The 15,490-nt window shown below is 32.4% G+C and overlaps 1 protein-coding gene across 2 annotated transcripts in view; it reads left to right on the plus strand.

Moving 5' to 3' along the window:
- heca (hdc homolog, cell cycle regulator) overlaps positions 1–15,490 on the plus strand; it is a 197,903-nt gene that overhangs the window by 77,137 nt on the left and 105,276 nt on the right. For both annotated transcript variants that reach the window (XM_070105585.1, XM_070105586.1), the window contains exon 2: positions 5,751–5,847. In XM_070105585.1, the coding sequence (XP_069961686.1) occupies positions 5,751–5,847 (97 nt within the window). The remainder of the gene's footprint in view (positions 1–5,750; positions 5,848–15,490) is intronic.

A 15,490-nucleotide genomic window follows, 5' to 3' on the forward strand; every position in this document is an offset into this window, starting at 1 on the left:
TTTTGAGTAAGTGCTTTGCATTTGCTTACATACTGCTTGTGGCGTACGTTTTGTGGCGCCACCGCATCACGCTTTTGCTACAATTAAGTTGCCACTTCCTCTGCCTGGCGCTGCGCGACACTTCGATTCCATTCAGTTCAGTTGAGTTCATGTGCTCTGGTGCTCCGCTGACATTCACGTTTTATGCAAACATTTTCATTCATTCACTCACTTCGCCATTCCACTTCCATTCCACTTATTGACATTTGTCACGTTTTACAAAAAGCACTGCTTCGCTTTCTGTATTGATTTGTTTTTGGTTGTTACTGTAATTGTATCGTTCAATTCTTCGATTTGCTTCGATTTGTTTTGAATTTCCATTTTAATTCGTTTATTAGCACTTTTTTTTGTCAGGGAATGGAGGTACATTCTCGACAAATGTCACAGCTGTCAAATGTAGCGGTAAGTGGAGCTCTCAAGGCATGAGCGATGACGCCGACGTTGTAGGGTGAGGTTGTAGACAGTTTAAAAAGGAGTGTGTTATAATTAAGTCATGTTTTATTTCTGATGTATTTTTGGAATGTCAGGTTAGGTTATTTGTTTTTAGAAAAGCTGACTCAAATCCAATCCATTTCAACCTGAAAAATGTTTATGAAAATTAGATTAAGTATAAGAAATTCTGGTCAAGATACTTTGTTATACTTTAAACAATTGCTGACTTAGTTTTTCTCTAAAGTTCTCGCATATTTCTTATCCAATGTAGCTTAAGAAAGTCTGTGTTTATATCTGAAGTTCCAAAAAAAAATAGAAAAAATTTTCGGCAGATTTCCTTTTTTAAAATATATAACATGTTTCGAGTAGACTTTGAATTGTTAACCGTTAATTCGAAAGCTCTTAAAAGGATCTTTCTGAAGCTCTTCTAAATTCCAGTAGTACTTCTTCAAATTGTTAAACATTTTTTTCCTATTATGTATGATTGTTCTATACTTTTCGGGTGGTAAGCCAAAGGTCCAGTGAATTTGTTCTTAGTAAATTTGCTCTTAGTGGCCTAAGTGGCCTTAGTGTTTTCTAAATCTCTATAGGTTACTCATAACCCCTTATTTTTTTCTGCTTCTATTTTGTTCAAAACAATTTTTTGTTCCACCGATGTGTGACTGCTTTTAAATAATTTAAAATTTTCCCAAAATCGTTCAAATATTAAATATTACATACGTTTATCACACCCCTAAAGTTCCGTCGCTATCTGATTTATTTTCAATAATATTATTTAAAAATCATACATTTTTCCCTTATTCGTTAAAAAAATAAATACCTAGGTATATTATTCATAGATTCTAGATAAATCTAAAAATTATATTTATGATTTCATTCTGCTAAAATGTATATACATTGGCTATACGGTAGAAAACATTTTCTATCATGATAGGTGGCGCTGTGAACTATATTTTGCTAAAAGTGGTATTTATGGGGCGACATACCATAAATTGGAGAAAAAGTATAACGTGAAGGTAAAAATTACTTTTGCAATTGACCAGAAAGTCATGTTGGTCTAATAAATGCGAAAAGAAAAATTTTGCCTTATGATTGACTGGATAGGTGGCGCTGTAGTTCAGATTTCTCTAAATGTCTTATTTATAGGACGATTTATGTTAAGTTCGAAGGAAATGCAGGAGGGTAAAATATTTCTTTTGAAATTGTCTGATAAAAATATGGTAGGTATAATACAGATAACCAATGGGAAAGTAAACCAAGAACTCAGTCAGAACAATCGTATAACAGAATTAAATTACTAGGTATGCCATTTGGTGTTGGAAACTCTTCTAATTTTCGAAGAAGGTCGTACAGGTGTTTTAATAACAAAATATTTTTATTTTATTCATATTTTTACAGACTAGTAGTTTTACGGTTTTATTACATTTTATTTTATTATTATAATATTATAAACGGTTACTTCTTTCCCATCAACCATACTCTTACGGAATTCTTAATCAACATTTCGAAAAAATGTATTCATATTTCGTGGTTATTATTGCTGTATTTTGACATTTAACCTTTTTCGCATGTTGATTTCATGTCGACTCATTCCGTGACAACATCAGTGGGTTGATTGTTGTTGTACTACACAGAGTTCTTGCGACAGGTTGACGTTGGTTTTATGTTTTTCAGAAACAATTATGATTTATGCGGCACGTTTATTATTCGCTTGTAACGCTACCAGTTTTTAATGTATTTTTGAAAAGTCCACTTGTCGATTAAATGTTTCGTTTTTGTCACGGCGGCTGCCACAAATATGCGTTTGCAGCGTGTAATTATCGGCTGCTGCGTAGAGCATTTGCATTAAACAAGCATAAATAAATGTTTTTGTTGTTTTTCTTGAGTATTCGTGGGCAGCGCTTGATTTGCCGACTGTCCCCAAAACACATACTTATTAATGGAAATTATTTAACGTTTTCGAAATGATTTATTTCATAGTGCTTTAGCTAAAAATTATCTGCGCAGTGAAGTTGGTTGCTGTTGTGTACGGCATTTGACAGTTTGTTGTAATTATTTTTGACATTTTGGAATTAATTCGTTATTTTTGTATACTAATTTTTCAACTTGCGTATTTAATTTTTGTATTGTATAAAAAGCGTCAGAGTAGTGTTTGAAAATCAATTTCGAGTTATTAGTTTTATTCAAGTAACACTTTGGTGTGAAAATTATTGAAAAGTTTTAAGAGTAAATAGCGCTCGTATAATCTGTTATTTGTGAATCCTTCTTCAAATATGCAACATTGTCTCAACAAGTTTGCTTTTATTTATTGATAATTATTTACCGAAACCGAAAAATAAGAAAACCAAGTCCGTAATTATTTACATTTACTATCTAAAATTACAAATATTATTCTATAGTAAAGATTTCAAACATTATGGCAACTTATTTAACTATTTGTTTTTCTCACCAATCTGCAAAATCGTTTAAATTTTTTTTAGCTTTTTTTTCTATGCCCAAGTCACTTCATACCGCTACACAGACAGTGTTGACATAATTCGGGTCCCACTAGTTCTAACAACTGTTTTCGCATACGCAAGTGTTGTATTTTTGCTTGTCACTTGTCGCTTGGCGCATGTTATCCGCAAAACTCTTGTTTACCGCACTTTTAATGACTGTTTACTTCACGTTTTTCAAGGTCAAAGTCAGCTGGTGGAACCGTTGACCATAAATTCGCGCTCAGCAGTAGGCAGCAGTCTATGCCCAAGCGCCGAAATTGTTTTTGTTGTAATTATTTAATTTTTTCTTGTTGTATAATTACTACTTATATCGTGTTCACTTACAAATTTTGCTTAGTTATTTTGGTCTCTTATTCCAAGCATACTGACGTCTATAGTCTTTAAATTTATTTTTGATAATCACAAGCGCAACTTTAATTTAAGCTTGTGCTAATAAATCTGTGTATATTAGTTTTCATATTTTTGTTTTTGAATTCTAAAGCTTTTTCCGCTGCTTTGTCTTAATTGGCTGTATAAAATTTGTTTGATGAGGTTATTTCTGTTTTCGTTTCTTTTTTTTTTGAACATAGGCATAATTGCTTGTTCGTAGGTGTTTTGGTTCCATATTCGTTTTCATATGTTGCTTTGGTTTACGTTGTTGTTATCAAAGTGTTACAGTAATAAGGGCAACAGTATCATTAATACACCACGTTTTATTGCTTTTGCTTTTTCCTTCTGTTTAGCTTCTTCCGTCTTGAAGCCTCTACCGAAATTATGCGTAAGCTCGTTTTGTCTCTTCTTTGATATGTATATTATAATTTACTTCATTTCTGAATTGTCAAAAAAGTTCAAGGTAACTGATCATAAAAAAAAGTTGAAGTTGAAAACAATACCTACAACAACTATGAATAAATGTATTACTACCTTCAAGAAATTAGTGAGGGGAGTTGTTTCTTTAATGACGTCTTAAAAACCTACAACAAAAAAAGCTCTCAAAAATTACTCACTTGAGTATGAGTTATACTCACATATACTTCGTGTGAGTCATTAATGGTATTAATTATTTTTACATTCAAAACTATACTGTGCTCTTCAACAGTGTCTTATTCCTTCATTTTTACGTCTACGTTAAATTAAATATATACATATTAAAAAATTTGATAAATGGATTGTGATTTGAATTCGTGATTTTATAGTTTATTGACTTTTGTTGAATGTGAAAATATTATTAATAAGCTCAGTGGTGTATTCATCTGAAATTTTACTCGTCCAAAAATAATTGATTTTAGTTTTCGTTTATTATTTCACTCAAAATTTTGTTTTTATAAAAAATGAAATTTTATAACAATTTTTTTTTTTTTATTATTTATTTAGTTATTCACTTTTTTCAAATTTCTATTACTATTGAAAACGTCACATTACACTCATCAAAACTCTTTTATCTATGCACATTTCCTACTACACATACCAACACGTCCATATTGCTCGCGACTGTTAAAATTATATTCAATGCCAAGGTTAAATGACATGAAAATTAATTTCGTAATATTTTTTTCATTTTACTTTGCTATTACATTTTGGCAGCGCGCTTTGTTGCTTGGTGTTTTTTTGTCGTTTATTTTTTGTTTGTTTTGCCTGCCTTCGTTCTCACCATGAACTGATAACTAAATTTGCTTGGAAATTATTCAACACCTCAGCGAGTAGCGGCGCGATTCTTGCACATTTTTTTAATTTTAAGTCGCTTATTATGTGTGTGTTTTTTTCGTTTTTTTTTTTTTGTTTAATTGTCGTTTTTTATTTTCACCACTTTATCTCTTTGCGCTTAAATTTACTTGACGGTTTGTTGTGTCACGCTCTTTTGCGCACATTATTTATTTGTTTAACTTTTTTTTTCCAATTTGTTGTTGTTATTTTTTATTTAGCACGTTTAAAGTTTAAATTTTTTCTGGTTTATTTTTTTGTTTACCGAAATTTTTGCACATTTATTTTTTCACCGTTTACATTAGCCCACTCACCACTCGCTCATGAATGCATACAATATATACACATATGTAATATATAAGTAGTATATATCTAAGTAAAAATGTTATGCAGGTATATACAACCCATTAAATAATATGTTGTATAATTCTCTTTGGCTTGTGGGCCCGTCGTTCTTAGAAATAAATTTACGATATTTTTCATAATTTTGGTTTCTATATGTATTTGTTATAAAATATCTTGAGAAAAATATTTGTTTGAATTTTTTTTTTCGTTATAAAAACGAAAACACACGCTTGTATAGTAAAATTCTATTTATTTCCTCATCATTCCAATGGTTACTTGAAATCGCGAGTAAAGAGGAAATGTGGAAAAATTTCATCTTAACCCATTCAAATCTTCGAGAAAAAATTGTGATTAAAGCGTATATGTTGAATGTTAATAAACCAAAAAGTAAACAAAAATTAGCGTGTGACTAAATTATGAGCGTTAACAAAGCAGCAATGTTTTTTAAATTTATTTTTGTTTGTTTCGGTTCTCAATTAAAAACTGGTTGCCGTTACCGCCTTGGGAATGTCTCCCTTCGACGCGTTGCATAATTATTTTAAGAAGCTGGCACTAATTTTAGAAAGCAAAAAAGTGAGGAGAATATAAAAAATGTATTTCCGTTTTATTGTTGTTTATTTATTTTCATTCTCCTGTTTGATGTTGACATTACGAAATAGAGTCATATAAAACGCTTGCTTTTTAATAGCAGTCATCGTTTATTGAAATATTTTCAATATTTACGCATATTTAATAATTCGTTATTTGTCTTTACAGTTTAACATCTGGCTGCAATGGCATCTTTTCGCGACGCTTGGACTTTTCATCATTCAATTTGTTGCCGAAGACACGCTTGAACTCCTATCAAGTTAAGGTAAGTTTATGTGAAGAGCATCACAAATCAAAATTGTATTCTTATACTAGTTTTCTATGATTAGCCAAATTTTTGGAAATAGCAAATCGAGCAAGGAAGTGGTATAAGTCAAATAAACTGGCATAATCGCGTAAAAATAGATAGATGTAGTAAGCGTTTATACCACTTTAATGAGCTTTTCACTTACACTTTTGTATTTAATTCATCTGGGAATCATTTTTTGATGTGCATAATTTTTTTTGACAATAGATGGGTCATAAATAGCGAGCTATGAATCGAATACGGTCACTAATATATTATATGTATATACATAGGTATGTGATCTGAAAAGTTTTCTGCTTTTCCAAAAGTAATGAAAGATCACAAAAGTATATACGTACATATATACAAATATAAATCCTTAAATTTTTTGTTTTGAAGTAAACAAATATTTAGAATTTGTTTGACCACTTCTCTAGTGAGGGCGTGGAATTTCCTTACATACAGCATTAACACCAACTTATTCACATTTACATAAAAGTATATACATACATATATCCACTTGTTAAAATTCATAATCAACTGTCAGCAATAACTTCCTATGCAGCTCTCTAACTCTACTTAATTCTTAGAAAAATATATAGATGTTTATTTATTTTTATTATTTTACATTAAATTACACTTACATATGTAGGTATGTACAGTTCTGATAAAAATTAAAAATATAATATATATATATTGTATATAAGTTGTAATAATCACACTCATAATGCGTTTGACTATATTTCCTTTTTTGAATTTTTCGAACAAATCTTTGAAGTTTTTTTAGACATACAAAGTATTAAATAAGTACCCTATTACTGCTTTTTTGCTTTGCCCGACTGTATCTGCACTCCATATGATGTTTATTATTATTGCCACTTCTGTTTATAACTCAAAACTAGAACACTCAGCAGCTTTCCATTACTCGGAACGATTCTCGCAAAACTATTGTTGGTTTCATTCATATTTTTTGCAGCTGCTAGAAATTCTGGGAATTGTTTTCCTTTGTAAAATTATAGCAATTTGAAATATTTGTTTACTACAATTTGAGTAAGCTTAAAGCTCAGCTTCAGGAATTTTTGTTTATTTGCTGCATTGGATATTTGTTTGTGATTTATATTAAGACAGAAGGTATTTCATTTACTTTGTTGTATAATATATTATTTTATATTGTAGAAAGTTATTGAAATTAAATGCTTTTTACTACCCTCATTTTGTTATTCCACTTCAGAATCACTTATAATACTTTTACATATTGTATGATCAATTGGCAAATTGTTTTTACTTTTGTTCAAGTCTCCTTGAATTTCATATGTGCAACTTGATGTTGCATTTCAAATGTCGCCGTTGAGAGTGGGTGCAAAATAAGATGGAGTCAGTGGCTTAATCGTAACTGCAACAATGCACGAAAACTTAGTTACCTTTAGCTTTTTGTTCCCCAACTTTCATTGTCTGCCACGTTAGTTATCGATGTTAAACCGATGACGGGCCACCCGCATTGGAATAAAGCAACAGTTATGACTTGCAGGATATTCTTTGAAATCATTGAATAGTTGAGAATGACAATGGAAACGCTCACTTTTATGTTATTAACCAAGCAAACAGTTTCACAGTTAGTGAAAATATTTTTGCTAATTTCAGGAAAAAAAATATATAAAAAAAAATTTTATTAAAAAGTTAGAAAAAATAAATGAAACAAAATGACATAAAAATAAATAAAATAGGAAAAATTAAAATAAATACATAAAGAAAAATTAAAATAAAAATAAATAAAATAAGAAAAATTAAAATTAAAAAAAAAAATAAGAATAAAATTTAAAAAGAAATACAAATAAAAAAATATAAAAATAAAATAAAATAAAGAAAAAATAAAATGAAAACATAATATATAAAAATGTATGTACATATGTTGTATATACATATGTTTATTTAAAAAAATTTGTTAAAAAAACATTTAAAAATTAAACAAACAGAAATAAAATTAAATTAAATTAAAAATATAAAATATTAAAAAAACAAAAAAATTAAAAATTAAATAAGATAAAAATATTAAAAAAAATCTTAAAGCAAAACCCAAAAAATTCATTATAATAAAATAAATTAAAAAATAGTAAATTCATAATGTTTCATCAAACATATACATATATCATATTTTATTTGAAATTACAATTTAAATATTCTGAAAGAAACATAAACCAAATAATAGTAAACTCTATACTCCGCTTCACAATCAACATTTATTTTCAATAGTTCAATCTTTTGCGCTTACTTGGCTATTCGATTCCCTACGCAGCTAACCATAGCACCTGACATAAAAACAAATCAATTTAGCAAAATTCACAAAAAAATATTTACATACTTACATATGTAGCTTTTGCGCCAAAATGTATGCTTTCAAATAATACATTTACTTCGCTTCGCTCTCTTTCTAGTCAATGCACAATGTGATTTGCGCGCCAATACTTATTGTTGTTGTTGCTTATATATATTTATTTACGCTTAGACGAAAGCTACTAGCGGTATTACTGTTGCAACATGAAAATAGCTGCATATAGTTTTGGTGGCAGCAGCTTGTCTTGCCACCCGTCCCTTACTCTCCCGGCAAGCTTTGCAAATTGTATTGAATTTTTACATATTTAATTCGTTTCGAAATGCATACAATTTCAATTCGCAGTCAAAATAATATAAAATATGCGCAATAGAATAAATGTGCTGGGGCTGCTGCGGCTGCAATAGAAGAGCGAAGTAATTCGAAAGTGCTGATCTGCTGCAGCGGCACGCCGTACGAGTGATTTCTGGCAGAGTAGTACATATGTATGTATGTGTACGTCAGTAAGTGAGCAGTTGCCTAGGGAATGGCTCGCAGCTCCAGCTAGTTGCTGCTAACCTGGCTTGTGCCTTTCGTTCTGACGCTGCAATCTCTTCCGCCGCTCTCGACTGTCTGGCGGATTGCCTTTGATGCGGCATTGATATTTCCTTTTTTCCCTCCCTTTTTTCTATTTTCCAAAGTATATTGTTTTCTAGCTGCCTTTCACTTCGCTCGCTTTTGTTGCTGAACTTTTCCGCTTCCCATTGCTAAAAGTTCGCTGTGTCGGCATTATCCTCTGATAGTGAGAATACATTTCGTGCTTATTAAACTTTTTTTCGCTTGCATATTTGGTGGTTCGATTGTGCAGCAGTTCAGGAATATGCTTCTTTTTTTTTTTTTGTTTTTATATTTTATTTTTTCTTCCCTTTCCTTTGCAACTTGCAGCGCATTAAGTTATTACAATATTATTTTGAATCGTCGTTATTTCGCTCACTCCGAATGCTTTCGTCCAGCAAACTTTGTGAATGCGAAATCCTCTACAACTGCGGAAAAAATATGCGAAAAAGTTATTTGCTTATTGAAATTCCTCGGAGAGTAGAACTTTGATTAGTTTTATGCATTCGAGTATTAAATGTTTTTTCTTGCAATGGCAGACATATTTCGTATCTTTTTGACTTTACTTTCATATTTAGCTGCTATTTATATAAACTCTTTGTCGTTTAAATATAGAATTAAAAGCCATATAAGCGCCATATGTCCGGTACATCGTACCCCAGGCGCACTCGCTCTTTGACTCTCTCCCGTTACACTTTAATTTCGTCTCTGCTGTCCTCCTTATTTACCTAATTAGCATTTTTGTAAACACCTTCTGCTTAGCATGTTGAAACCCAATTAGTAGCAGTAAGTCAGCTTCATGTGTTCATCATTATTAATCCCTTTTAAATTTGCTTTCCGTGAGCATTTTTCTGCCACTTAATTTTCACTAACCAAATTTTGAAACCCCGACTTCAACCCTTTTGACATCTAAGCTGTTGATTTTGTCTGTTTTTTGTTATTTTATTTGTACACTTTTTACTGCGCATTTCCTTTGGCAACATCATCTGTCAACATTTTTCCTATTTTTGGTTCGTTTATTATTTTTTTTTTACAGAAGTTCATCATCACTAAGGGTTAAGGGTGGGGTAATTCTTTGGTAATAATTAGTAAAGCAGTATATCATCTTATCTGTAATATTTGCGTTAGAAAAATCCATCACATGTTTGCAGAAATGATTAATTATTCGTATCTAATTTATTTGTGTTCTTAACCCTTATGTGATACTCGCTCTTGTTACGCTAAATACTTTTTTATGTGTTTTGAAATTTGTCTACTCCTTCCTTGTTTAGCTCCTGATTTCATAATGAACTTCTCAATCGTCCTCACTTGTTGCTCATGACTAATGGTCTAACCACTTTTTTCCGAGATGTTTCCTATTAAATAAGTTTTTCAAAACGTTTTGAAGTTTTGTTATGCACAAGTTAGGCTCTCATACATTTTTTTTTTTTGTTTTACCGATTTTTGGCGACGCAAAATAATCAAATGTGTTTTTAGCCCCACGTAGAAAATGTATTAAATACAAGTTTGTTTTAAAGTTCTATGATTACTTTAACCCAGTGTGGGAACCTATGGGCCATGGGTACTGAAAAGCGTATGAAATTTTGAATCACTGCGTTTCAGCGCCATTTATATTTTATCTCTCTCGAAATAGCCAAAATTTGCTTGACGTGTTTTCGCTCAAAACTGTCAGTTAAACTTTTAAGCTACTTGGTGAGTGACACCTGAGATTCATTGTGGCATAGCTTTCGTTTTGTTAAGGTACCATTGAAAAGCTTAGTTGTTTTGCATCTGCAGATAACTGTTGTCCCACAAAATGTAATTATAATTTTTAAGAGCAACTTTTGAAAAGTTACCACGCAAAAGTTAGGGTCTTTAAATATCTATTGTCGTTTGGGAAGGTAATGACTCAGATAAAAAAATCAATAATTTTGAACAAAAATTGCTGAAAATAAAATGCTAGCAGTTTTCCAAAAAAATACTTCCAATATTGGCCTTGGACTCTACTCTATAACTGGAATATGTATCTAAAATACCCCTTATAAAGTCTCTGGGTCTCGATTCCTACCACTGACGGATCTGCTTAGAATTGAGCGGTATTTGTATCCTTCCAGGCACTGTCATGACAAAATTATTCATCAAATATGTTAGTAACTACAGCAAATCATAATTTTTTCCGCTTGACAACTCTTATTTTTTCAGCCTTTTGTTGTAACTTTTGACTATTTAAACCTGCTTATCACCTGTTCCTACACTAACGTACCCATTCGCAACTCTTGCGCTGTTACCGCTATACAGGCTTTTTGTGGTTGTTGTCAGTTGTGACAATTGCTTATCAACTGCTGTTGGCTATGCGGGCGTGGTTGCTGCAATTATCTATGCGAACAGCAACTTTATTATGCTTGCTTTGTTCTATGCAACTTGTCACACCGCGCATTTGTTGTTTGCAGTTTTGGCAGCATTTTTTATTTTGCGTGCATATTTTGACATTTATTGCTGCCAGCTGACATCAGCGATAAAATATGTTGCCACAGTACATACTCAGCTTATTGCCGGACAGATGGCTACTTGTCAACGCTGCTGTCATGCGCTTAAGCAATGTCAGTCTCATAATTTCTTCACACTACCTTCGCTTTTCACTCACTTCTCTCGCCTTCAAAGTTGCCACTTATCATCTTTGTCAGCAGCAACGGTGTGGCATTGCTGTTACAATTTCGTGGCTGTTGTGTTTTTTGCTTTCGTTTGCAACGCGACAATTGCTACAGTAGTCTCTGTAAGCGTTTGCCATGATTCGCTTTGTCGCTGTCACCGTTTTTGACGTGTTGCCTGCCATTACCGGCGACATTGCAGACGTGCTGTCGTCTGCAGTCGATAGTTGTGTTGTATTTGTTGCTATTTGAGCTTTTTCTTCACTATATTATTGGTTCTAATGCTGACTGCCGCTGGATCGTCTCACCACTCGGTCTCAGCGCTGCGCTTTCAATGTCAATGCCGACTGCCAGACAGGTTTCTTTATTGTTTTGTTACTACCGGCATTGTTTATGCTGCCATTGTGGTTCCTGCTACTCAAATAGTTGCTGCTTTTAACTGCTAAAATCGCCAATTTGCTTGGGAAATTTCAAGTTCAATGTTGCGGGTACCAGTATGCAAAAATTTGCACGTGCAAAGCTAAAAAAAGTAAAGAAAAAATACGTTAACTTCGGTTGCACCGCCGCTAGTATACCTTTCACAAACAAAAAAAGTTTCCATACATGAACTTGAGACAGCGATTTATGCCAAATTTCGTGAAGATACCATGTCAAATAAAAATGTTTTCCTTATGAGGACTTCATTTTAATCAGTCTTCGATAGGTCTTACAGAGAAAAGGACGTGTGCAAAATTTCAGTTCGTTATCTCAAAAACAAAGGCACTAGTTCGCGTATGTACCAAAGGATAGTCGAGCTCGTCATGCAGATCATTTATACATACATATATGCATATTATAGGGTGTCCGATGCTTACTTCTGAATTTAAAAATTTTCGTGACAAACTTAATATACCCTGTTCGGCGCATAATAAAAAAATTTAGTTAAAATATAAATATTTTTTTTTCATTTCCCAGATTGCCATTTCCTTTACTGAACTGCTTGCTATGTATTCAAAACCTTAAAAGTATATATGTATAAACTCTCGGTTCAATAGGACTCAACATCGTCAGCGGCCTTCTGCACATAGTTTGGCTTCGACTGATTTGTTCTCCTTCAAGTTTTCAGCTTCCAATTTTCCTACTTACTAGCTTTGTATACGCTAGACTGTCTACTTGGCTTTCAAGTCAAATTAATTTACTTTTACAAACTGCTGGCTTGTAGCAACACGGCATTTCAGCAGCTTACTTTGTATGCCAATGTTGCTCAGAACACACACACACGCACACAACGCTATTGCAACTCGATTTCGCGCTGTTTTGGGCGTCAGTGTGTATGCACTACATCGAGTAGCTCCTCCACTTTGTTATATTTTGCGTTTGCCTTTCATGGAAATCACTCAGAATTGTAAGAAATATTACTTTGCAAATGCGATTACGAAGTTTAATTTCACTTTTGCCAATTTTTGATGTGCGCTACACGCTGTTGCATGACTACCGCACACACATATACACACATACAAGCGCATACAAGCATGCCTACATTATAAATGTACGTTTCAAGCAAATCTTGACTGCGCATTTATTGGCTTGTAGTCAAAGGCATTTGTGGCAAGTAGTAATATTGCGGTTTTTTGTTGTTTTTTTTTTGGTGCTGAGGACCATTGACCTTTAGACTGCCAGTGAATTGTGCTTTTCGTGAATAATATTTGCAGTTGTTGCAATATTTTATGTGTATTAAATGCGCAGAGTTAATGGTGGCAAATGTGGCAAGTTGGTAGAATTTAACAAATTTTGTTGCATGCAAGACTAGCGTATTATTTGTTGTTTTAGCATATAATAGAGTGTACATTTAACCATATATTACCTCAAATATTTCTATATTTATTTTTAAAAATTACAACGATACCGAAAATACGCGCCACATCCTCTAGCTGTCGCTTCAAATCCACTTGAATCACTCCTAGCTGCGTTCTCATATATCAAGCGTGCACATGAACAATACATTTGCATATCTATAGCCACTATACAAATGTCAATCATGCATTATTTCAAAATACAAATTAAATTTCGAGTATGCATTCGGTGTATTATATTTATAGGGGTATAAGTGTGTATGTGTGTGTGTTTGTAAGCGCAGCTCGGCTCAGTTGAGTGCTTTTAAATTGTGTCTGGCCAATGCATACCTCAGTGACTTTCAATTTGTATTGCGTTTTAGCAAATGATACGTGAGGCAAGCTGGAAATTTTATTGACTTTTGTGCTGTTTGCTCGTTTGCCTGTAAATCCGCAAGACTTAATTGAAATCGTTGACAACAACAACAACATACATATAAAAAATTACTAAAAAGTCACACATTAGACGCCTACACACTGACTTGTACTTAAAATGGAATTTTTCAAAACAAACACTGCATTGCAAAAGTAATGTAATGCAACCGACCTCAGTGATGGAACAATTGTCAAGTGCGGTATCGTTCTGGAAAATGATAATTGGTGAAAATTATTAAATTATGCCTGAATCTGTATTATTGTAGCCTTTTTGAGATTCTTTGGTTATCAAATATATTTTAATTATTGATTTGAATATACTAAAGCAGTGATTCGGTCTTCCTAAGTAAACACTAAACACAAACAACTTATAGCTATCTTCCATTTACTAAGCGTTAGAGAGTACCCATTAGAACAAACTATACGAGATGTTCAGACAAACAGGCAGCACTTGTGGTGCAACTCTGCGCCAACACGTCTTTTGACGCATGCTCAATAGTGTTATGATTTTTTCTTGTAGTGAAATTCTTTTTAGCGTTAAAAATGTTGGAGTAACCCCTATTTTTATTATGTATGAAGAGCTATAATTGATTTTAAGTCTTTAGTTTTAAAAATACTTTTTAGTCTCACTAGTAGGTTTTAGAATTTTCAGTGGTTGAAAAAATAACGCAATTTTAAGGTTTCGGAATGAATTCAACAGATTTGTACGAGAAATATAATATAAACACTTAAATATAGAATCCCTCGGTGCAGACTTTGCCTGTAATTTCTGAAATATAGAAAATTAGAACGCACAGTTGTATCTCCGTAGTGTTTCTCAATTTGCCTTGAAAAAGATGCTCTCTTGACGATTACCACTGACCGAACTACTATATGTGATGCCGAGTAGTATTCTTAAAGAAATTTTACACAGGTCTTCGTGATATAATTTACTAGGTCTTCAACAAAACTTTTTTGGTTGAATTACAACTATTTAAAAAAAGCATAAATGTCGAAAATTTTGACACACTCATATAAGTACTAAAATATATACTCTCAGCATATTTTAAAACACTCAGCATGTTTCTGAAGTGCACACAAGCAAGTACTATCAATAAACACCCACTACTCATTACAGCATTTGCTATTGTAATGGAAAAAAGTGAGATGGAGCAAAAAATTAAGCTCAACGTTTGGGTCTAAGTAATATGATTCGTAAGGTTCCTTTGCTTTTGAGTTTTGTTGTTTTTGTCAGTCATCTCATTTTTGTTTACAGTCGTCAGCATTAAAAGTAATGGATACAGGCTAGCAACTGCTCATTATGGGAGTTGGCATTGCAAGCAAATAAATAATATGTGTGTAGACCATGATTAAGAGCAAGAAATGTTAAAAAATGCCATAAAGTCAATAGTAATAATTTAGAAAATCAGGTCAATATGGCGCGACAATTTTTATTATTTTTTTTTTTTGTGTTTTTTTACAAATTTGTTTATTAGTTTACTTGCAGTCGCTCCTACAGTTTGCTGGCAATTTGTGGAAGGCGTCCAACTCCGCCCAGTTATGCATATGTTTTGTTTATATGAAACTGTCATTAATATAAATCTTGCTGGGCTACGCACACAAATCATACAAAATATTTCAGAATTTGTTTGGCTTCGTAAGTACATATTTGTTTGGAAAGCAAAGTTGTTTATTTTCAGCAGTGCTCTTGAGCTCAATATCGCTTTTTAAGTTAATGAAGTAAACTTATTGCTCTTTATACGAAACACTATCCTCGAAGAACGCTAGAAATTTCGAATATTTTATTAGCAAAGTAAATAGCGTACATTCACTCACATTTTTCGCTC

This window comes from Bactrocera oleae, chromosome 2, assembly GCF_042242935.1.
Source record: "Bactrocera oleae isolate idBacOlea1 chromosome 2, idBacOlea1, whole genome shotgun sequence".
NCBI lineage: Eukaryota > Metazoa > Arthropoda > Insecta > Diptera > Tephritidae > Bactrocera > Bactrocera oleae.